This window comes from Arvicola amphibius, chromosome 1 (genome assembly GCF_903992535.2).
Source record: "Arvicola amphibius chromosome 1, mArvAmp1.2, whole genome shotgun sequence".
Lineage (NCBI taxonomy): Eukaryota > Metazoa > Chordata > Mammalia > Rodentia > Cricetidae > Arvicola > Arvicola amphibius.
The window spans coordinates 1,302,095-1,323,996 of NC_052047.1; the positions used below are offsets into that span (position 1 = coordinate 1,302,095).

The following is a 21,902-nucleotide window of genomic DNA, read 5'->3' on the forward strand; positions in this document are numbered from 1 at the left end:
TGGCCAACTAATGACTGGAACTGGTCCCACCTGAGACCCATGCCCTGAGAAGCAGCCCACCCCTGACACTGCTGAAGGGCCAGAACCAGAGGCTGGACAGCTCAGAGACCCAGGATAAGAACAAATAGGACTGGGGAAAAAAAGTCAATGAAATGATTCCTAATGATACTCTGCTATACTCATAGATGGACGTCCAGCCCAACTCATCAGAAGAGAAGCATCATCCAGCAACCGATGGAAACAGATGCAGAGACCCACAGCCAAGCACTAGGCAGAGCCAGGCAAACCCTGCACAAGAGAGGGAGGAAAGACGGTGGGAGCCAGAGGGGTGGAGAACACAGCCTACAGAGTCAACTAAGCAGGGTTCCTGGGGGAATCACAGGGGCTGAAGTGACTATTACAGACCCTGCATGTGTCTGAGCTTGATGTTTTGTGGGGCTCCTAAGAGCGGGAGTAGGGGATGTCTCTAGCTCTTTTGCCTGCTCCTGGGACTCTTTTCCCTGCTCCTGGGACCCTTTTCCCCCTACTGGGCTGCCTCGTCCAGCCTTGACATGAGGGCTTGGATCTAGACTTATGGTAACTTGTTATGCTGTGTTTGGTTGATATCTGTGGGAGGCTGCTCTTTTTTTTTTTTTTTTTTTTTTAAGGGAAATGAAGGGGTGGAACTGGAGGAGAGAGGAGGTAGGGGAGGGGTTGACCTGCAGTCGGGATGTAATGTATGAGAAAATAAAAATTTTAAAAATAAATAATTTATCCTATTTTCATTAAAGTCAAGCTAGGTGACTAATTATTTTCTTTTTTTTTTCCTTGAGACATGATTTAGCCTTAAACTCAAGTAGTGGAGAATGACCTTCAATTTCTGATCCCTCTGCCGAAACCCTAGAAATGCTGGACTCACAGGTGTATGTCACTGCACCTGGCTCTAGTGCCGTGGTTCTCAGCCTTCCTAATACTGCAACCCTTCAGTGCAGTTCCTCACGTTGTGGTGACCCCCACCATAAAATTATTTTCACTGCTACTTGATAACTGTAATTTTTCCACTGTTATAAGTCATAATGTAAATATCTGGTATGAAGGATATGTGATATGTGACCTCTGTGAAAAGATATGTTCATAGTATATATATATACACACACACATACATACATACATACACACACGTGTATATACACACTTACAGCTGGTTGCCAACAGTCCTCCCTGTGGGGGACTCAAAGCTCCTCAGACACAGTGAAATCTTTTCAGGAGTTTATTCTGATCTCTGAGCAGAGGTGGCTGCTCAGGAAGAGGCTATAAAAGTTGCTCTGCAGAGGTTTTTGGCTTCCTCCCCTCAGATTATGCATGTTTATTGCTGAGAACTGATATGTAAAAATCCCCAGCTCTAGGCCACATGATGCGTTTAGCTCTGTCAGCATTAACCATTCACTCAGATGCGATATTTAAAGACAAAATCGGCTGTTCAACACTTGTCCTTCCTTTTTAAGATTTTAACTCATAATTCTAGAAAGTCCTGCTCCAAGCTCTGCCAAACTCTACTTGTATAAAACCATACAGGATTTATAAACTCAAGCGCAGACTATAGAAGCACACCGTTTCGGCGTCAGCACTGTATGTGGTCTGTTTCTGAGCACGAGCTGGGTGAGCAACTCCTCAGTCACACCGTGAGACATCACGCAGATGAACACAGCACGACCTCGTGGTTTGTCTCGGGCAGACTACGGGGAGAAGCCTGTGAGATGCACCGTTCCCCAGGACTTCAGGATGCGTTTTAATTTTAGATATTTTTCTCTATAATTAATGACTTCCTAACTCTAACACGTTGATCAGAGAAGTAGTAAACTTACTGAGGCACAAAGTTAGGGAATTATATAACATATTCATCCTAGTATTCACAGCGATGCACAAGAGACTGGATTGGGTCAAATTTATTATTCTGTTTCCCCCTCACATGCCAGGGCTCAAACACATTCTAAAACACCCCGGCCTTCCTTCTCATCTAAACTCTGACCCAATCTTCGCTCAGCCTTCCTCTTACGAAGAACAGCAAGCTGGTTCACCTAAATGCCTATCAGACAGGGCCTGTACAAGGCAGCTCAAGTCTGTCCGGTTTCATTCTGACCGAACATCAGAACGGGCGAACACAGATGTAGACTTCTGCTTCCACAAGGGAGGATGCGGCTGTGTGGCACTAAAACTACTAAAAACCCAGACTAGAGTGAACAAAACAGAGCTCTTCAAATTGCGGGTGACAAACCACACAGGTAATCGGCATGTCATAAAAGTGGCAGAAAAAAACGAGACATTTAATGACTGTTCTTAAAGGCATATGCATGTATTAGACTATAATGCAAGATGCATTAATTAAAAAGTTTATAATTGCATATTAATTACTTGAATGGATTTAAAATTTGTATTTTAAATTTACCATTAAATTGCTATAGTAAAATTTACATTTATTACTTAAAATAAAAATCTCTGCATTAAACAATAAGGACAGCTATTCTAAAATGCAGCAACACATTGAAAAACCATTCTCAGTGACAACAGTGACCTCTAGTGGATTTGTTAAACTACAACACGGCCACAGGCCTGAGTTCAGAGATTAAACTCACAGTGAAGCTCCTAGCGTGAGAAACTAGGATATGACTGTACCACAGACAAGCGCTAAACACAGTGGGGGCTCTGGTTAGACAACGGGCAACGGGAAGATTTAGGGTTAGAGCGAGCCGCCACTAATGCCCGTCAGTCAGCGGAGCACAGCAGGGAGGAGCCTGACTTCAGACAGGGTCTATCATTAGCTCATGGAATAGGCTCTATTTTTGAAAGGATGCTCAACAAAGAAACTGGATTGACTCTATGGATCTTTTAGGCTTTTGAGAATCTTTCTTTTTCAATTCATCTTGTAGACCAATACCAGAGCAAGGTCTGCTCAAAAGATCTTGTGTACTGGGTATATTTGTTGGGCTCTTGATTAGCATGTGAAAGGCCCCAGGCTCAACCCCAGACACCTGACCCTCCCCAGCACCTAAAAATGCACCAGACTCTACCTGGCTCTTCTTCCTATAGTGATATGTTTTTCCAGGGCATACAGTAGCGCCCGCTAACCCATGAGGCCTAAAATCATGGCCTGACATATACTCTACACACTGGGAAAAGCATGCATGCTGTGGGCAAGGAGGAACATGATGTGAGATTTTTACTGTGCTATTCAGAATGATTTATAATTAAGAATTTATAAAGTATTTCTGGAATCGTCCATCTAATATTTTTAGATATAGTTAATGCTGGTAACTGAAAAGATGGAGAGTAGACCACTGGCCAAGAGAGGGTCCCTGCAGGCAGCCAATGTCCAATCCCCAACCTACTCCCCTGAGCTTTTCTCTTCCGTTTACAGTTTGTCGTTAGGTGATGTCACGAAATTTATATCATACATACTCAGCAAAGTTATTAAATAATTTCACTCACGTATTTATTCTGTTATCTTAATTACCATTAAATTCAAGGCTGAGATTTATGATACACATGGATATGAATGTGCATGTATGTGCCTTGCCATGAGCATGTATGTGCCTTGCCATGAGCATGTATGTGCCTTACCATGTGCATGTATGTGCCTTGCCATGTGCATGTGTCTTGTCAGGCACTAAGTGTGCAGTGAATACTATGGAAATTAAGGGCATTTGTCTAGATTAGGGGACTAAAAGGCTATTTTCATCTTTTTTCCTCCACTAAAATGTAAGAAAGGTTATATAAAACAGATGAAGCTCAATAACCAAAAGTGGCTTAGATCAAGGCTTCAAGTTACAAGGAAAAGTAGACATTCTGAAGAGAGAGGATGAGACTGAGGGAAAGGTCAGCGAAGAGTTACTAAGGCAGAGGAAAACAGCTGCTAGGAAAACTTGTTTGGTAATGCCTTCTCTTCCCTTCCTTCCTTCCCACAGTGTCTCATGTGGGCCAGGCTGGCCTGGGGTTTACTATGTAGATAAGGAGGGCCTTAGCTCTGGGTCATCCTGCCTCCTCAGAATTTGGGGATTCCAGGCACGTACAGTCATGTCTGGCTTGGTAAATGGTTTTGAAGTAGGTATAAGGATGTGACAGAGGGCTAATTTAACAAGCAGAGAATATGTCTTTGGAAATAAAAGACAAAGATAACTTAAGCCAACTGGTGTTGTTCAGGGAGGGTGGAGCGCTGTTGGTGCTGGATCAACCATCGACCGTGGCAGTGCTGGACAGACAGGTCAAGAGCAAAGCCGTGGCGAGATGAAGTGCGGGTGCCCAGGTGCCTTGGATGATGGTGCCCTTAGCGCTCTAACAAGAAAGCTTGCAGCTAGTGATGAAATGACCGATTTTGTCTTTATGACGTTCGATTTAAGGCCATAGGGTGATGGGCAGGCTTTGCATAGGAAGGGATTACAGAGGAACATGCAGCCAAAGGTCTGCCACTGCTGCCAAGGAACTAGCAGAACGTAGAGAGGTATCTTTCCATCTTTCTCAGGGACAGAATTTAAGGTGTCGTCTGTCTGTCTTAAAGCAAAGCTCTCGCACTACTGCATGTCTTTACAGCTGAGTTGTATTTCCTTAGCATCCCTCTTCCCTGTCTGTCCACAACAACAGGGCTGTGCCGGCTCTTCAAACACGTGTCATTTAGGAGGTTACTAATGTCACCAAGTATTTGTCCGGAGTTTCTATACAGTTTAGTTGGATAATGATAACAACTGTTGCTTTTAGTAATAAATTTCTTTAAATTCTGCATCAGTAAAATACTGCAAGTGTTTAATTATTTCCCGAAGCAAAAGCCTTCAAACTTTTTAGCAAAAAGGTCATTTTATATTGGCTTTTTTAAAGCTCAGGGTACTGCAGTCATTGTAACAAAGCCCGATATCTTAGCAGTAAAGTGAGTTCAGCCAGATTCCCAAGAGCTAGTGTCTTCTGAAAAAAGTTACTATTTTAATTCAGGATTGTTACAGGAGCAGGATTCACCCTGGGCAAAGCAAGGGCCAGAATGCAATCTCCAGTTTTGTGATTAAAATTACAACATTAGAGAAAAACATTTGCAGGTAAGGTTTCCCACTTAAAAATCCTTAGTAACTATGCTTAAGATACAGCCATTTCCCAGAGCTAAGCTGTGTGAACGGTGACCCTCTGCTGAGAACTCAGCCTGCCCTCCAACAGCGTCAAAAGCAGGAAGGTTACCTGACCGCTGGAGCAAACAAGACAAAAAGATTCAATTACCTCTCTTCTTCTCGAACCCATACTGGAGTTTTCGGAATTTGTGTTTCAAAAAACTTAGATGCTCTGTAACAAAAATTGCTGCAGAAAGACTGGAAAGGAACATTTAAAATTAGCTCATTATGTTTCTACTTACAAACACAGCCTACAGAGAACATGAATGAGAAGATCAAAGGATAAAAGGAAACACTGAGAGCAAAGGACCATATAAATGGGTTATACTGTATTTGTCCTTTTGTGTTGCTTTATTTCACTTAATGTCTTCAAAGTTCCTATGTCATTTACTTTCTTCTTAAAATTAGAATATTATTCCACTATATGTCTATACTATATTATATAGCTATGAATACTTTTATACATATACCCCGGTACACACGGCCCAGGAATTTCTTCACGGCATATAACAGAATAAAAAGGCTTGGTCACAAAGAATGTGAGACGCTTCTGGGCTTGTAGCTTTACTTAGCGTTAAGAAGCCTCTCTAACATGTAAGAGGTTCTGGTTCTGAGCCTCAGCCTTCCCCACTTCCTGGTGCAAAACTGAGATTCCAAAATGGGCTCTCAAAATGGCTGTAACATCATCTATTCCCACCAGCTCCTTTGGGAGTTGTCCAACCAACTCACCGTGTTTACACTGGCTTTTAGTGTGTTCTCATACGTTCATTAGCCATTTACACTTGGCACATGTAAGTCTCCCTTTCGTTTGCCTTCCTTTCTCTTAGACTACATGTTCTGGCCATGATCCGTAGGAAATATAACCTCACACTTTTCACTTGCTTTCTCCTCTCTTTCTCATTATTATTATTATTATTATTATTATTATTATTATTATTATTATTATTAGTGGCTTTTCAAGACAGGGTTTCTTTGCAGAGCCCCGGCTGTTCTGGAACTCACTCTGTAGACCAGGGTGGCTCGAACTCACAGAGATTCACCTGCCTCTGCTTCCCTGGGATTAAAGGTGTAAGCTACCACATCTGGCTTTGTTTTCTCACTTTTTAATGAACACATTCTTTCCTAATTTTCTGTCCAAGTTTATATTCTCCCATCCTGTCTCGAGAGAGGCCTGCTTTCTGGACACACGTCTATCCACCCACTTTGTATATGGACTGGGATGAGTCAGTTCTCACGTTTGGACAACTGTGCCACCTCCAGCTCCTGAAAGACCCACCCTCTCTCTGCTCACCTACAAGACTCCGGCCACCATGCACTGAGGGCTCACAGATGTGATGAATTCTTACCCTGGTTTACTTGCCCGTGCTTATACTACCATGCACTTTCTGTTTTTAAATGTTCAGACCTTTTTTGGGGGGGGGGGAGGTGGCCCAGAGAAGCCTCAAACTTGCTGCACAGCTGAGAATGACTGAACTCCTGACTCCCCAGATCCCGTTCTTAGCTAAAGCTCAAGCAAGAAATTTTCTTAGTACCTTAATTTTAGATAGAAACAATCTGTTACTGTAGTTATTGTCTAACAGACAAATTTTAAAGTAAAATTTAGAATTTTATTTAATGTCATTTAAAAATTAAGTTAAACAGCTTTTGAACTTACCTTCCTTTCAGTAATATCGTAGACTTTATTGGTTTTAGTAGAAATTTTATATTTCTGTTTCGGTATCTAAAGAAAAACAAAGTATAATTTACTAAAGAGTTTAAGTGAGGAACACAGACTTCATGTCACAGAGAATTAGGTTGTCTCTGTTAATACTTTCGGTCAGTCCACGTTACTAGTGCCTGGCCTCAGGCTTTCTTCCCGTTCTTTCCACAACATGTTTGCAGAGACTAATAAACACACTTAGGAGAAGACCACTTACAGCTCCTAACTTCTTCTGACATAAAGGATAGCCACAGAGTTTGATAATGGCCCTCTCGTCCACGACGTCGCTGTAGTGAGCTGGTGTGATAAACATCCCCTGGAACAGAAAGAAAGAGTGTTCCCCAACATTACGGAATGACCGTGAAGTCAGAATTGGAGGAGCACATGAAGGAAAAGTGCTCCCATGAGCGTCCGCTGGACACACGGTGACTCTCAAGAGGAAGGCTGTTATAATACGTCTGGGCGGATGAGATGACCCAGAGGGAAAAGGTTTCTGCTGCCAAGCATGACAGCCTGAGTTTCTCCTCCGGGACCCACATGGCAGGACAGAACTGAATGCACACGCATGCTGTGGCATGTCCGGGTCATGGCATGTGTACCCACCCCACTAGTAATAAAGGAAATTTAATCATACATTATGACTACATACGTTGTATGTATTTCATCATACATTATGACTACATACGTTGTATGTATTTATCATACATTATGACTACATACGTTGTATGTATTTATCATACATTATGACTACATACGTTGTATTTCATCATACATTATGACTACATACGTTGTATGTATTTCATCATACATTGTGACTACATACGTTGTATGTATTTATCATACACTGTAACTACAGCCATCTTACTATGCGCTTTTTATTAATTCATTTTAAAGTCATTATAAAGCAAGAACTATTATCAGAGTTGATAGTTTTAAAAGACAGATCACACATTCTGGATCTAAGGACTGAAATAAAATTTAAAGGTTCCAATAGTGCAGGGAAGTCTCACAGACTGAGACACGCTAGACTTGGGGACTGGAGATGGCTCAGTGGTTAGAAACGCTTATCGCTCTGCCAGAGGACCTGAGTTTGGTGTCAGGTTGTTCATAAATGCTGGTGATTCCGGTTCCAGAGGAACTGATGCCCTCTTTTAGACTCCACAGGTAACTAAACATACGTGGAATGCATTCACACACATGTACACATTTTTTTTTTTTTAAAATGATGGTGCTGGAGAGACAGTTCAGTGGTTGAGAGCATTTGTTGCCCTTGCTGAGGTTTTGAGTTTGGTTCTGTGCTGGGTAGATCACAATCACCTACAACACCAGTTCCAGGGAATCTGACAACCACTTCTGGACTCTGGGCACTATACACTCAAAGTGCACACACATACATGAACATATGTACAAGACACTCATACACTCAGATAAGTCCTTAAAGATAGATGTCGTATTTAAAATCTGGTAATCTGTCAACTTCATACGTACACACTCCTTTAGGAATTCCTCTGTGATATTTTCTTCCAGAAGCTGCTCGACGATGCGCACAGCCTTCCTCTCACACTCCACCTTCCTCTGCACTGCGGCTTCGAGTTCCGCTAGCCTGAGATGTCAGTGAGAAAGTTAGTCCCCTCAGAAGACTCCTCTCTGCAGCACTCCATGCTTTAAAGTCACCACTAACCTATTATTTTGCCAATAAAGTCTGTAGTTTTTAACCCTGCCACTTCTGATCCAATACCTTCCAAAAAGTAAGCAAACTATCCATTACAGTGTGCAGACGGAAGCTGGCCGTGAGGATCAATCCCAGGCTCAGAGCACAAGAAGGCACTTAGAGACAACTACAGAGAAGGAGGACAGGAATGGCGGTCCAAGTCCACAACCACGGCACCTGGGAGGTGGAGGCAGGAAGACTCAGGGTTCAAGGCTAGCGTGGACTACGTAGAAAGAACCTGTATCTTAAGAGACAGTATGTTTCTTCCTTTATTACAAAGTCTTACTTAGTAACTACATGGATATGAGGAAGCCTTACTCCAGTGAGCAGTGGGAGCCTGCCAGTCCTCTGTGGCCCCGCACACATGGATCGTAATGGCAAGGCTATCTCGATAGGCGACCCCTGCACAGCACAACTGTGAGAGCTGTTTGAAGACAGCCCAGGTCCCACCAGAGTCTCCATAGGCCAGAAGAGGAGGAGCACCCAGAATGGACAGTCACTGCTGTCGTGAGTGTCCTGGAGACACCTCTGCAGTCCCCAGTGCTTATCCCTCCCCCTCACACCTGGACCTGGGAATGTGTCCTTTCCTACTATCATTAACTTTTGAGACTTTAGACTACTGTATTTTGCCTAGAGCAATGTGTCCCCACCGTAACTTGGAAGTCTGGGACAGTTTTGCCAACAATTCATATTTTAAAATGCATACATTAAAATGGGCATTTTGAAACTAAACAACTATTTTTTCCTACCACTTCCTCAAGATCATCTTATTGTTATTTTGAGATACTAACAATGGTGATCAGGGTCTCGTCTGTGCTAAGGAAGCACTCTACTACTGAGGTACAATCACTAACTCCAACTCCATACAAAGACCACTCTCGTATCAAACACAAAAGATATAAACACAGATTACAGTTCTTTATAGTAGATATGAAAAGCTTCATGAAAAACTGTTTTTCTCATTTTGCACCCACCCGTCAATAAAAGTCATGTCAGCTTGACTTTTATCAACCACACTGACTGAGCCATTGTCTTCCTAACTGACAGATACCTACAGCTGCTTCCCATGGGTCAATGTTGTTCCTTCTGTCTCGAATGGTGACAATCGGTATGGTTGTGATGGAAGTTTTGTGTCAACTTGACATAAGCTACAGTTGCCTGAGAGAAGGAGCCTCAAATAAGAAAGTGTCTCTGTAAGACTGGGCTGCATGCTGGCCTGTAGGGCATTTTCTTAACTAGTGATTGACAGGAAGAGCCCAGCCCATTGTGGGTGGCGCCACCCCTGGGCTTATGGTCCTAAGTTCTTTAAGAAAGCAAGCTGAGCAAGCCATGGGGAACACGCCATTAAGTAGCACCCCTCCATGGCCTCTACATAGCCCCCGCCTCAGGGTTCCTGCCCTGACTTCCTTCAGTGATGCACAGGGATATGGAAGTATAAGCCACAGAAACCCTGTCCTCCCACGTTGCTTTAGGGAATGGTGTTTATCCCAGCAATGGTAACCCTAACTAAGTCAGTGGGGTATGGAGCAGGTCTCAGGCATTCTGGTCTTGGGTTCCTTTATAGTCTTAAAATTAAAGTTTGCTGTTCTGCACTTTACAAACTAGATTTCTCACTGTGACATGCTGGGTACTACATGAACAGAATTCCACCTCCTTCTTCCCCTCTTGGAATGTCATACACCATCCCACCTCAGGGTCCTCATCCATACTGTCACCCCTAGCTGTTAGTCTCTCATCCCTGATGTCTGCTTTACACTGTCTGAAGACTTAGAAACCCCACAGGTCTGATGATCTAAGTCACTGGCCCCTCCTCCATTATCAGCCTTTTTCTCACAGCACCCATGGCAATTTGTGATGACATACGGCTATTTCTCATGACCCAAATATAGGCCATCTCGTATTTGGAAAATATCTGGGAGAAGAACTAGTGAATCCTGGAGTGAAGAGCCATAGATACGTTTAATGTCTCCACAGACTACTCCTGTCCTGAGATCTTCTGGGACATGAGAGACCCTGACGTTTTAGAAGCCCCCAACAATAAAGATGGTTTATACCTGAAGAGAAGGGAAAGGACTACTCGGTTAATTCAGGAATGATGTTCCCTACAGTCTGAGCCTCCAGTTTGCTTTCTTAAAGGTGGAGGGTGTAACAGCTGTGAGAATTAATAGTGCTTCCTATGTCTTCTCGTAAGTATGTTCTCAAAAACACGTATCCACGGTTGTTTTTAACTGTTCGGGCGGACACAGCACAGTACAGAGTGCTTTTTTTTTTTTTTTTTCACGTATGAATCCTGAAGGAAGCTCAATTCCCAAGCCCAGAAAATAAAACATCAGGACCAAAAATATCTGATTCGATTAGTGAGATAAAAAGAGAGTAAAATGCGGTTGTCCACGTGGTCTACCTTCTGGAAGCATCTTCTGGCTTGAGGGCCCTTGTCTGTTTAGTACCTGCAACAGAAGAGACCAGTGAGGGTGAACACACATGTAGTGCAGCAGTCTTACCCCAACAACACCCTGTGGGCCGCGTTTCCTTTTCTCTCACATTTCCAACTCCAACTTGCAAAAAAATGGTAAACAGGAAGGGAATTTCAGTTTCTGTAAATTAACTACATTTCAATTTTTCTTGACTAAAATCTGTCTCTTTGGGGACTGGTTGTTTTCATGTATCGTATCTACTTTAACCAAGTACTTCAAAAAAAAAAAAAAAAACTAAACTGGGTACTTTTACGATAAATATTTCTCGTCTCCCAAATGGAGAGTTTTGCCTAAAAAGAGGAATCTGGAATCTCAGAGACCCGGTACCAAGGCAGTCCAAGAGGACGTCCAAGGTTCAAAGTGGCTGAACACCCCTGTCTCGGCCACTTGTTCCCTAGGGGTCCCCAGCACAGCCCACGCAGAAGGAGATCCTGAAACACCTGTGTAAGAGTGTGGGATTCTTGCGGGATTCTTTCCTCCGACCGCACCAGGGAAGCGGTGGGGAGCGAGCCACCCGCCACCCGGACGGAGCCAGCCCTCCCGGGGACGGCCTCGGCCAGCACTCCGCGCGTGCGTAGTACTCAAACCAGGGCCTCAGGGTCCACACCTGAAGAGGCTCGCGTTCCTACCTGCAGCCTTCCGGTGGGTGCTGGAGGCCCGGGCACTCGGGCCCAAACAGTGAGGAGAAGCTGTGTCAGCCATGGGAAATGCCGTCAGAAGGCAAGGGGAGGGTTTGCGCGGCGGACGCGAGGCTCCGCCTCCACGCGTTGCCCGGACCGGGCTGGGGGCGGGCCTAGGGAGGGCGGGGTGAGCGCCGGAGGGGGCGGGCCTAGGGAGGGCGGGGCGAGTGCCAGAGGGGGCGGGCCAGGGGCGGGGCGAGCGCCGGAGGGGCGGATCTGATGAGGGCGGGGCGAACGCCGGAGGGGGCGGAGCGAGGGGCGGAGCGAGCGCCGGAGCGGGCGGGCCCAGGAGTGCGGCCTGCGCTGGCGGAGGTGGTGGAGGAAGGAGGTGGAGAGGGCGCGCGGTCTGGCGGGTAGGTGGACGCGCTGGGTCGGGCTGGTCCGGGCTCTCTGGCCAGGATCCGCGCAGCACGCGGCTCGCCTGCTAGGCCCCTTGAGGTGCTGGAGCCTGGACGCTCTGCCCAGCAGGAACAGGGAGACGGGGACAAATGGCTTCCCCTCGGTTCAGCCCACAGGCGCGGTAGGGTGTGATTTTCCTGTCCTCTCCTGTGGGGCAGATTCCAGCCCCCTGCGGCACAGAGTCCTGGTCACCACCGATGGCCTTGGCTTCGGTGATCTCACTGACTGGGATTGGTTGGTTACTCTGGGGAGGGCAGGTCCTCTAGAGAAGGGGTGGAGGGCATCGCAGTCTTTGACTTCTTTGGGTGACTTAATTGTGTTGGATTTCAGTTTTTGTCAATGGGACATTTAAAAAATTCCCTAATGAATAGAATTTTTGTCCCAGGTCTACGGTTTGGATTTTTTTTTTTAATGAAAGGAATATTTTCCCCCGTTGAAAAAAAGGTTCTTCTAGGAAGTTCTCTCTAGAGTTCTCTTTCTTTATTCTCTTTTCATTCTTTCAGAGTTATGCTTTCTAGGCAATACAATAGGAGCTTTAAAAATGCTTTATTAGGCTAGCACACTAACGTTCAGTAATAGCATTTAAGCTATAAAACTTTACATTGTGTTCACTGTATTTTCTAATATTCAGAATGAAGCAGTTGATGAAACAGTTTTCATGATATCACACAATTAACTGTGTTTTGTATTAGTTCATTTCAGAATGGCTGTGGAGGAACTTCAGAGCATAATAAAAAGATGTGTAAGTAATTCCCTGAAACACTTTTTAAAAATGTGGGAAGTGCATATCTTTAATTATGTTGTGGTCATTCATATTACTTACCTTATCTAATTCCTGCTTTTTTGGACTTGTAAATAAACAGCATAAGATCAGGAAGGTAGACTGGATTTTTATTATTATTATTATTATTATTTTATTTTTACATGTGTGGCCTTTAATCCTAATAATTAGGAGGCAAAGGCAGGGGGATCTCTGTGAATCTGAGGGTGGCCTGATCTACGTAGTGATTTTCAAGACAGCCAGGGCTATGTAGAGAGATCCTGTCACATAAAAGAGGGGGCTAGATAGGTGGCTCAGTTGTTCTCACAGAGGACCTGGGCTTATTACCCAATACTCAGACCCTCTTCTGGCTTCCGTGGGCACCAGGCACACACCTACTGTAGGCAAACACTCATATATATGTAAAACAAAAAAGAAATTTTAAACTCTGTGCGTGTGTGTGTGTGTGTGTAGGCAAACACACACATTAAAAAGAAATCCTCAACTCTCTGTGTGTGCAGGTGCCTATGGAAGCCCAAGGTATCAGATCCACCTGGAGCTGTAGTTACAGGTGGCTCACAGCTACCTGACCTGGGTGCTGGGAACTGAACTCAGGTCCTCTGTAAGAGCAGTATCTGCTCTTAGCCACCAAGCCATTTCTCTAGCCCCAATATCCATTAATTTTAGACCTATGATTGTTTTCATAGGTTTCTTTGATACAGTAGGTTTAAGATCATTCATTGAGCCATACTGACTCACGCTTATAACCAGTATTCAGAGGCTGGGGCAAGAGGATCTAAAGTTTCCAGGTCAGCTTAAACTTCATCATGAGAGCCTGTTTCAAGGGCAAAATAAAGTCAATTGTTAAAATATTTATGTATTCATGCGCACTTTCTCTAGAATTTAAGACTTCCTTTTCTTCCTAGAGAGACAAAATCAGGAACTCGTTCATACCGAATCTATATTTGCATCTGTACTTTTTCCTTTTTTAACAGCAAATCCTAGAGGAGCATGATTTTAAAGAAGAGGATTTTGGCCTCTTCCAGTTAGCAGGCCAAAGATGCATCGAGGACGGGCATGTAGACCAGCTGCTGGAAATTATTCAAGACGAAAAGAACAAGGTGAAGACTTTGTGTCCACTTTTCAGTCTCTAGTTGGAAAGGGAACGATACATTGTTGTTACTCATTTATCCTCTTAGTTATCTTTAGCTTCTTAGTTACTTCTCTGCTGTGATGAGACACCCTGAGCAAGGCATTTTAGATTACAGGGTGGGTGCCTCAGGAGTCAGCTTAGTCCCACAGTGGCTGTCCCCTGCTACGTGCCTCAGCAGTCCTGTCTGGCCCCAGAAGCCAGAGAGGACTTCTGGTCCTCGGTCACAATGAAAGCTTAGGGAATCGGGTTCTGATGGTAGGAAGGAAGCAGCAGCAGCAGCAGCAGCTAACCACATACACGCTAGAGGAGGACAAGGCCAAGGAGCAAAAAGCTGTGACCTTCCTTCTGTGTCCTTCCTGTCTGTGCACTTAGGACACCCCTGCATGTGAGGCTTCAACTATAACATAGTTTTAGAGTTCCCAACACACTTTTGTGAGGTTTTGTTTTGTTTTGTTTTTGTTTTTTTTTTTTTGTTTTTTGTTTTTTGTTTTTCGAGACAGGGTTTCCCTGTAGTTTCTAGAACCTGTCCTGGAGCTAGCTCTTGTAGACCAGGCTGGCCTCGAACTCAGAGATCCGCCTGCCTCTGCCTCCCGAGTGCTGGGATTAAAGGCGTGCGCCACCACCGCCCGGCCGTGAGGTTTTGTTTTTGAGACAGTCTTTAGCACGTGCTGACCTAGTGTTAACTCACTGTGGTTTTTGTTGTTTGTGGTGTGTGTGTCGTGGGGGGGTGTATGTACATGTTTGTGTGAGTGGGTGTCAATGTTAGAAATTGACATTGCGTGCTTTCTCCATCTCTTCCCATCTTTTGAAACAATGTTTCTCACTGAACCTGGAGCTCATAGACTTGTCTAGGCTGGGTAGCCAACAAACTCCAGAGATCTACCTCTCTACTTCCCCAGTGCTTGGATGACCAGTGCATGCCCGTTGTCCCTAGCTTTGTGTGCTGGTTCTGGGGATCTGAACACAGGTTCTCATTTTGTGCAGCAAGTATTTTACTGACTGAGCCATCCCTCTGGTCCCTCACTCTGTATTTTTAAGTTTTCTTGATTTTCCCAATCACATCATCAACGGATAACTTCTGACAATACTTTTAGTTGCTATCAATACTAAAGTCACTAATCTTTAAGTTTATGCCAGATGTTTTCCATATGCTACCTCATTGAGCCTTCCAGCATCTCAACAGATAGGCACTGCCATTAAACTCACCTTGTAACACCTACAGCTCTAAGCTACTAAAAGGCTGAGGGGGAGGACTACTTGAACACACAAGTTCACGACCTCCTGGGCAGTATGATAAAAGAAAAAACAATCACTATATAGGTAAGAAGCAATCACTAAAAGCAATCACATAATACCTCAGCTTTTATGTGACATCCACAATTCAGATTTTTGGAGCTCTTGACTCCTGTGCTGGATTTGGGCTTACAAGAAAGTTTTTTTCTTTCTTTTCTTTCTTTCTTTCTTTCTTTCTTTCTTTCTTTCTTTCTTTTTCTTTTTTCTTTTCTTTCTTTATTTTTTTGAGACAGGATGGCCTCAGATTTGCTGCATAGTTGAGGATGACCTTGAACTCATTATTCTCCTACCCCTACCTGGGGTCACAGATGTGTGCCACAACATCTGGTTTTCATGGTGCTGGGGACCGAGCTTTGTGCATGCTAGGCAAACACTCTACAGCCTGAGCTGTGGCCCCAGACTTACAAGAAAGTTGGGATAGAATGAAAGAGATATTGATTATGGGGATGAGAGCAGGGGAGCCATAAAGGATGGCTGCCTATTTTGTTTGATGGTTTGTTTTTCTGTGTTTTGTTGTTTGGTATTTGCATCTGCAATACAGGATGTGTGGTATTTGCATCTGCAATACAGGATGTGATCTCAATTTAAAAAAAAAAGTAGCCCAAGTTGAAGAGAAAGCTTGTAAGATTCAAGGAAGTTGCCTTTGAGAATTTTTATCATTTAAGACAGCATATATTCAGATGTAGATTTGTATGTGACTCTTTAAGATTAGGTCATTAAAGCATAAAGGGCAGGGGAGATTCTGAGTTCACAACAGACAGAAAAGAGGCCTAGGATCTCATCTTTTAAAAATGTTTGGGTAAGAGTATGATGTGCATGTGTGTGTATCCGTATTTATCCATGTGAGTGTGGACATAGGTATGTCGTGGTGAGAGTATGATGTGTATGTGTGTGTATCCATGTTTGTACACGTGAGTGTGGGCATAGGCATGCCATGGAAAGAAAGAGTATGATGTGCATGTGTGTGTATCCATGTTTGTACATGTGAGTGTGGGCATAGGCATGCCATGGTAAGGGTATGATGCACATGTGTGTGTATCCATGTTTGTACACGTGAGTGTAGGCATAGGCATGCCATGGTGCATATCAGAGTTCAGAGATGTGTCACTCATCTTGGGTCCCTTTGTTGTTCTAGCTGTATAAGCTGACCCTTGAGCGCCCCCAGATTCCCGTCTTTGCTCCCATCTTGCAGTAGTGACACCAGGATGCACGCTGCCGTGCCCAGCGTTTACTGAAGTTCTAGGAATCGGAACATAGGTCCTCAGGCTTGCTTGTAAACACTGTCCCCCTGAGCCATTGTCCCAGCCCTCAGCGGCCCCATCTTAGCTGGGCGACTGTCAGGATGAGTGACAGCCTCACGCCAGCGAGACAGAGGAGGAAGGAGAGTGTGACATATTGGTCCTCTGGTATTTTGTGGCTGAGTGGTTTATTTTTAGTATGTTTCTAAATAGTTAATGGGATAGATTTAAAGATAGTGAGGTTTAGGCTTAGTGTCTTGAAAATCACCTTTGTACTCTATAATCTGATTTCAATACAACATTGAACACTTGTGGGGGAGGCTGCTTGTACATTTCCTGGCCACCCAGACTCCCGAAATAATCACACAAAAACTATCATTTGCAATACTGTTTGGCCAATAGCTTAAACGTATTTCTAACTAGCTCTTATATCCTAAACTAACCCATCTCTATTAATCTGTGCATCACTGTAAGGTTGTGGTCTACCGGCAAAGTTTCAACGGGCTCTGGCAGAGACTTCTGTCTCCTGTGGTGGCTATACATGGCTTCTCTCTGACTCCACTTTCTCTCTCTATATATATATCTCTTTCAGCCTGGCTTTACTCTGTTAAGCCATTGGCCGAAAGCAGCTTCTTTTTTAACCAATGACAATAAAACATATTCACAGCATAAATCACCTCACACATCAAACACTGATTACAGTTTGATTTTCTTGCCAGATGACAGTTTCAGGTTTGGTCCTGATTTACTACTAATTTGACTGTGTTAGTGTTTTTAAAAGCCATACGAAGATGGACTTGTCTTAAGACCCTGTAATGTAGACTTTAACACCTAACCTGGGCAGGGCCACTGTCCTGTGCAGTGTAGGACGTTCAGCAGCACTGGCCTCTACCTGTTGTACCAATAGCACCCTCTCTACCAACACCACTCAGAAGTCTTTAGACCTTGCGAGTGTCCCCTGGGAACTTAAGAGCAAAACTGCCCCCAATGAAAAGCGACTGGAATGTGGATAAGCCATGGGCTTGGAGCTGGAGAGTGTAAGCTTTGGTTCTGCCACCGTCTCATGTAAGGAGGGGACAGTTGTGCTGCTTAGTGTCAAAGCATTGCAGAAGGTACATCAGGGGTGGCACTCGGGAGGCAGAGGCGGGTGGATGTCTGAGTTCGATGCCAGCCTGGTTTTTGAGTCTGTATCTAATTCTTCCTGTATACTGATTTATTCTTTCCCTCCCTAACAAAAGACCATGAGTAGTTAACACTAGAGTCTATAAATTCCAAAAGACATCATTCTACAGTGCCTGGTAAGATTGTAGCTGATGTTTATAAAGTGTTTAGCTAAAATTCTTAGGATAGGCAAGATGACTAATGGGTAAAATCTCTTGCCACCAAGTGTAGCGATCTGAGTTTGATCCCTGAGATCAACAACCTTCAACTTGTCCTCTGGCCTCCATACACATGCTGCTTCATATGTGCAAGCACACACACACACACACACACACACGCACACACACACAAACAGTCCCTTAACAGACATATTAAGAGTTCGGCTGGTTATCGTAGAGGGTCACGTGAAGGAAGTGGAGCTGGCAAAGTGCTGCATACAGGCTACGGCCGTTTTGTTTTTTTAAGCTTAAGGATAATTGAATTAGAGTTTAAGAGAAACCCTTTCTGGGCCAGGCAAGCTGTAATCTCAGCAGCTGCCCAGTGAATAGAAAAGAAACAAAAGCCTGGGCTTACACTAAGCTGGCACAGAGGTCAGCCATATGGTAGCAGACAGCCATATGGCGAGAATGGCGCTATAGAAACCACAGTACCAGAAAAAGTATGTCGGGGCTCTGGCCACCATCGGAAAGAAACAGAAGAAAGAGGAGGGAAGATGTTAAGCTCCAAGGAGGACTGTGCAGGGGCCAGGGGTTCTGGGCACGGAAAGTCAGATGTCGTTAAGGAAATAGTTATCCTGCCTATCTAGGAGCCAAATTTTAAAAAGTGAATTTACTCTAATTCAATAATTCAGAGTCAGGAAGTGGTGGTACATGCCTTTAATCCCAGCACTTGGGAGGCACAGACAAGTGGATCTCTGTGAGTTCAAGGCCAGCCTTCTCTCCTAGTCTGCAGAATGAGTTCCAGGACAGACAGTGCTGTTAAACAGAGAAACCCTGTCTCAAAAAAAGAAGAAGAGGAAGGAGGAGAAGGAAGAGGAGGAAGAGGAGGAGGAGAAGGAGGAGGAAGAAGAAGAAGGAAAAGATTATTTAGTATTTTAGTATTTAGACTAATATTTAAACTTAGTTACTAATTCATAACATAAATTCTTAACTAGTAAAAGTCAAGCTATGCCAAAAAAAAAAAAAAGCTAGAGGAAACCAGAACATCAAAGCAGGATAATTCGCTATACTTAAAAGCTAACAGGCATTATCTAACCTTTATTGTATACCTCCTTTGTTCACTACCTTGGTCAACAAGACCTGCTGTGTTACTTTGTAACAGGTTCTGTGCTTGCTGCTGGCACTAAATGCAGCAATGAACAAAATAGTCTCTGCCCAGAAGAACTCCAGTATTCTGTTCTGTTTTTTGTAACAGGCTTCTCTGTATAGTCCTACCATCCTGGAGCTCCTATGTAGATCAAGCTGGCCTCAAACTCACAGAGATCCTCCTACCTTTGTCTCCTAAATTATGGGTTTAAAGGCATGTGCCACCACACCTGGCTTACAGTATGACATTCTAACACACACTCTAAGAAGAGTATGGAGTGGAAGTGTAACAGAGAGAGAGGAAGCTAAATCCACGGTGAAGGAGATGGACTGTGTGAAGAGACCTGAAAGAAGCAGGGTGTGAGTTACAGCGCTCTCTGAGATACACGTGCTGGGCAGAGGACATAACCAGCACTGGAAGGATATGCAGTGAGATAGCCGGGGGCAGGGGGGTGGCTCATGGGCAAACATACCTGATGACCATGGCCTGGGTTCAATTTCTGGAACCCATGTAAAGGTGGAAGCAAAGGAGATTCCACAGGGTTGTTCCTGGAGCTCTACATGTGCTCTATGGCGTGTGTCCCCCCCCCCCCATCATATACACCAGCACACAGAGACACACAGAGAGTGATAATAATGTGTGTATGTACAAGTGGTGTGTGTGTGTGTGTGTGTGTGTGTGTCTGTCTGTCTGTCTGTGTCTGTGTGTGTATGGTATTTGGGGTTTTTTGTTTTTTGTTTTTTCAAGACAGGGTTTCTCTGCAGCTTTAGAGCCTGTCCTGGAACTAGCAGTTAGCTCTTGTAGACCAGGCTGACCTCAAACTCACAGAGATCCGCCTGCCTCTGCCTCCTGAGTGCTGGGATTAATGGTGTGAGCCACCACTACCCGGCCTAATAATGAATGTTTTTAATGATAATTGAATTCTTAGATTTTGTTCATTAAAATTTGTACTTCATTTTCTATCATATTCTAAGCATCAATTTCATTGAGTGAAAAGAGAAAGGTGAATTTTTAAAACTGACATGACTATAGATCTCTAATGTACTTCAATTCAGACCTTAAGACAGTAAAAGATAGACCAGCGGCCTTTTGTCCAAGTCAGTGTATTTGGGTATTTCTATTACAATGTTGGGAGCCTATGAAAGCACATTGGCATGGATGGCCCTTTAGCCCAAGCCGCTATGGTAGCCAACTGGGGAGAACCACTCTGGTCTAGAATGCAAGACCAGTCTGGGGAGAATCTTAAGACCTTGTCTCAAAGCAAGAACAACCAAAGCAGATAATTGTCAGAAAGGCAACTTTAATATTTATGCTGCAGCTTGATCAAAACACCCACGTGTCTGACTGATCCAAGCAAAGCTGATGATACTTCTTTTCTGTGAGGTGGCTTCACAGCTTAATAAAGCTCCTTGAATTTCTCTAAGGCTCAGGGATCCTCACATACACATACTGCTGTTTGAGAGCCTTGGTTGGTAGGGATCCTCACACACACATGAGATTTTTCTCTGATGTGTTAGAACCTAGCGTATTAGATGCTATGTGTATGGTATATATTAATGACTTGAAAGAAAATAGAGCTGGGATATATTGCTAATTTTGAAAATCTGGTTTTGAGATGAATGTGAATCATTAATTGTAAAGATAAACTTTTGTGTGAGAAGCATTTGACATGTGTTTGAAAAGAGAAAAAAAATTGCCTGGCAGTGGTGGTGCATGTTTTTAATCCCAGAACTCAGGAGGCAGAGGCAGGCAGATTTCTGTGAGTTCGAGTTTACAGAGTGAGTTCGAGGACAGCTAGAGGGCTACATAGAGAAACCCTGCCTCAAGAAAAAAAAAGAAAGAAAAGTTATGTGTGGGAGAGAATAAAAATGAAGTCACATATCTATCTATCTATCTATCTATCTATCTATCTATCTATCTAGTAGATAAGTAGACAGACAGACAGACAGAGAGAATTTTATTTAGAGATTGTCCAAAGAACTGTGAACAGTTTACAGGCATTGATGGTCTGGTCTCCCTTTTGAATCAAGAGAAGCAGATTCTCTGGAAGCTAAATACCTGCTTGTCCCGAGCAAATCTACTATCTTGTCAGAAGTGATGGAACTGTTTAGGTCCCAGGAAGATGTAGTTGCTGGGTGAAAGTGGAGGTCGTTCTGTCTCCCTTGGTGAAAACATTAAAAGCGTTTGAGCTGGTGATGGCTGCTGTGAGCCTGGAGGATAGTGGACATGAGAGCCTCACCTCCCTTAGTCAGGCAGAACCAAGAGTTGTCTAGACGACTGTGTTTGCTCTACTCCGCCATGCTTTGCAGAACGTCATCAAGTCCATGGGCTGGAATCTTGTTGGTCCTGTTGTTCGGTGCCTCCTGAGGAATGGTGAAGAGGATGAAACGAAGGACTGTTTGCTGGTGTTTGATTTACTAGTGAAGGTGAGTCGGGAAAACCTGGCTCTGCCCGTCAGAGCACACAGCCGCACTGCAGTGCCCTGCATGTCGGGTTCTGTTCTCTTCTCTTCTGCAGTGCCCAGGCGTGCTTGACTGGATGGGTGGGCAGTTCCATCTCACATTTTCCAAAGTTTCCGGATGTAAGAATTATCCAGTCTGAGACCCCTGTAAAGGGCTATAAGCCTCTAATTTAAACAAGTGTTCTTATTATACAGATGAAGTTTGAAAGAACCGGTTTGATGCCGTGCTGACCCTTGTGCACATTAGACCCAGCATCAGAGTCTAGTGCCGCTTGAGACATGCAAGCTGAAAGGAGCTTATAAGGGGTGTGAGGGAGGGGTCTGGGGAGGCTGAAGGAGGTGTGTGGGGATCAACAATAGAAAGTTTGTTTGAAAATCCTGTGATGAAACCTAATATGGAAATAGAGACTGGAGGAGCATACACAAATGATTGTTAGGGAAGAGA

At 44.1% G+C, this 21,902-nt stretch overlaps 2 protein-coding genes across 9 annotated transcripts in view; one reads left to right on the forward strand and one right to left on the reverse strand.

Moving 5' to 3' along the window:
- The window catches only part of Rpap2 (RNA polymerase II associated protein 2), a 64,543-nt gene extending 52,770 nt beyond the window's left edge, over positions 1 to 11,773 (reverse strand). For 6 of the 7 annotated variants that reach the window (XR_006020755.1, XR_006020753.1, XR_006020754.1 and 3 more), the window contains exons 1-6: positions 11,637 to 11,773; positions 10,935 to 10,980; positions 8,311 to 8,425; positions 7,040 to 7,138; positions 6,778 to 6,843; positions 5,233 to 5,321 (exon numbers count right to left, since the gene is read on the reverse strand). Coding sequence is in view for 3 of the 7 variants with exons in the window: in XM_038321117.2 (XP_038177045.1) it covers positions 5,233 to 5,321; positions 6,778 to 6,843; positions 7,040 to 7,138; positions 8,311 to 8,425; positions 10,935 to 10,980; positions 11,637 to 11,709 (488 nt within the window). In the remaining 4 variants the exon portion in view is untranslated. Of the gene's footprint in view, positions 1 to 5,232; positions 5,322 to 6,777; positions 6,844 to 7,039; positions 7,139 to 8,310; positions 8,426 to 10,934; positions 10,981 to 11,614 lie in introns of all 7 variants that reach the window. The other variant, XM_038321165.2, reaches the window with a different exon arrangement.
- Positions 11,774 to 11,971: 198 nt separating this feature from the next.
- Glmn (glomulin, FKBP associated protein) overlaps positions 11,972 to 21,902 on the forward strand; it is a 34,414-nt gene continuing 24,483 nt past the window's right edge. For both annotated transcript variants that reach the window (XM_038349075.2, XM_038349083.1), the window contains exons 1-4: positions 11,972 to 12,040; positions 12,779 to 12,828; positions 13,842 to 13,967; positions 21,306 to 21,422. In XM_038349075.2, the coding sequence (XP_038205003.1) occupies positions 12,790 to 12,828; positions 13,842 to 13,967; positions 21,306 to 21,422 (282 nt within the window). In that variant the 5' untranslated portion in view covers positions 11,972 to 12,040; positions 12,779 to 12,789. The remainder of the gene's footprint in view (positions 12,041 to 12,778; positions 12,829 to 13,841; positions 13,968 to 21,305; positions 21,423 to 21,902) is intronic.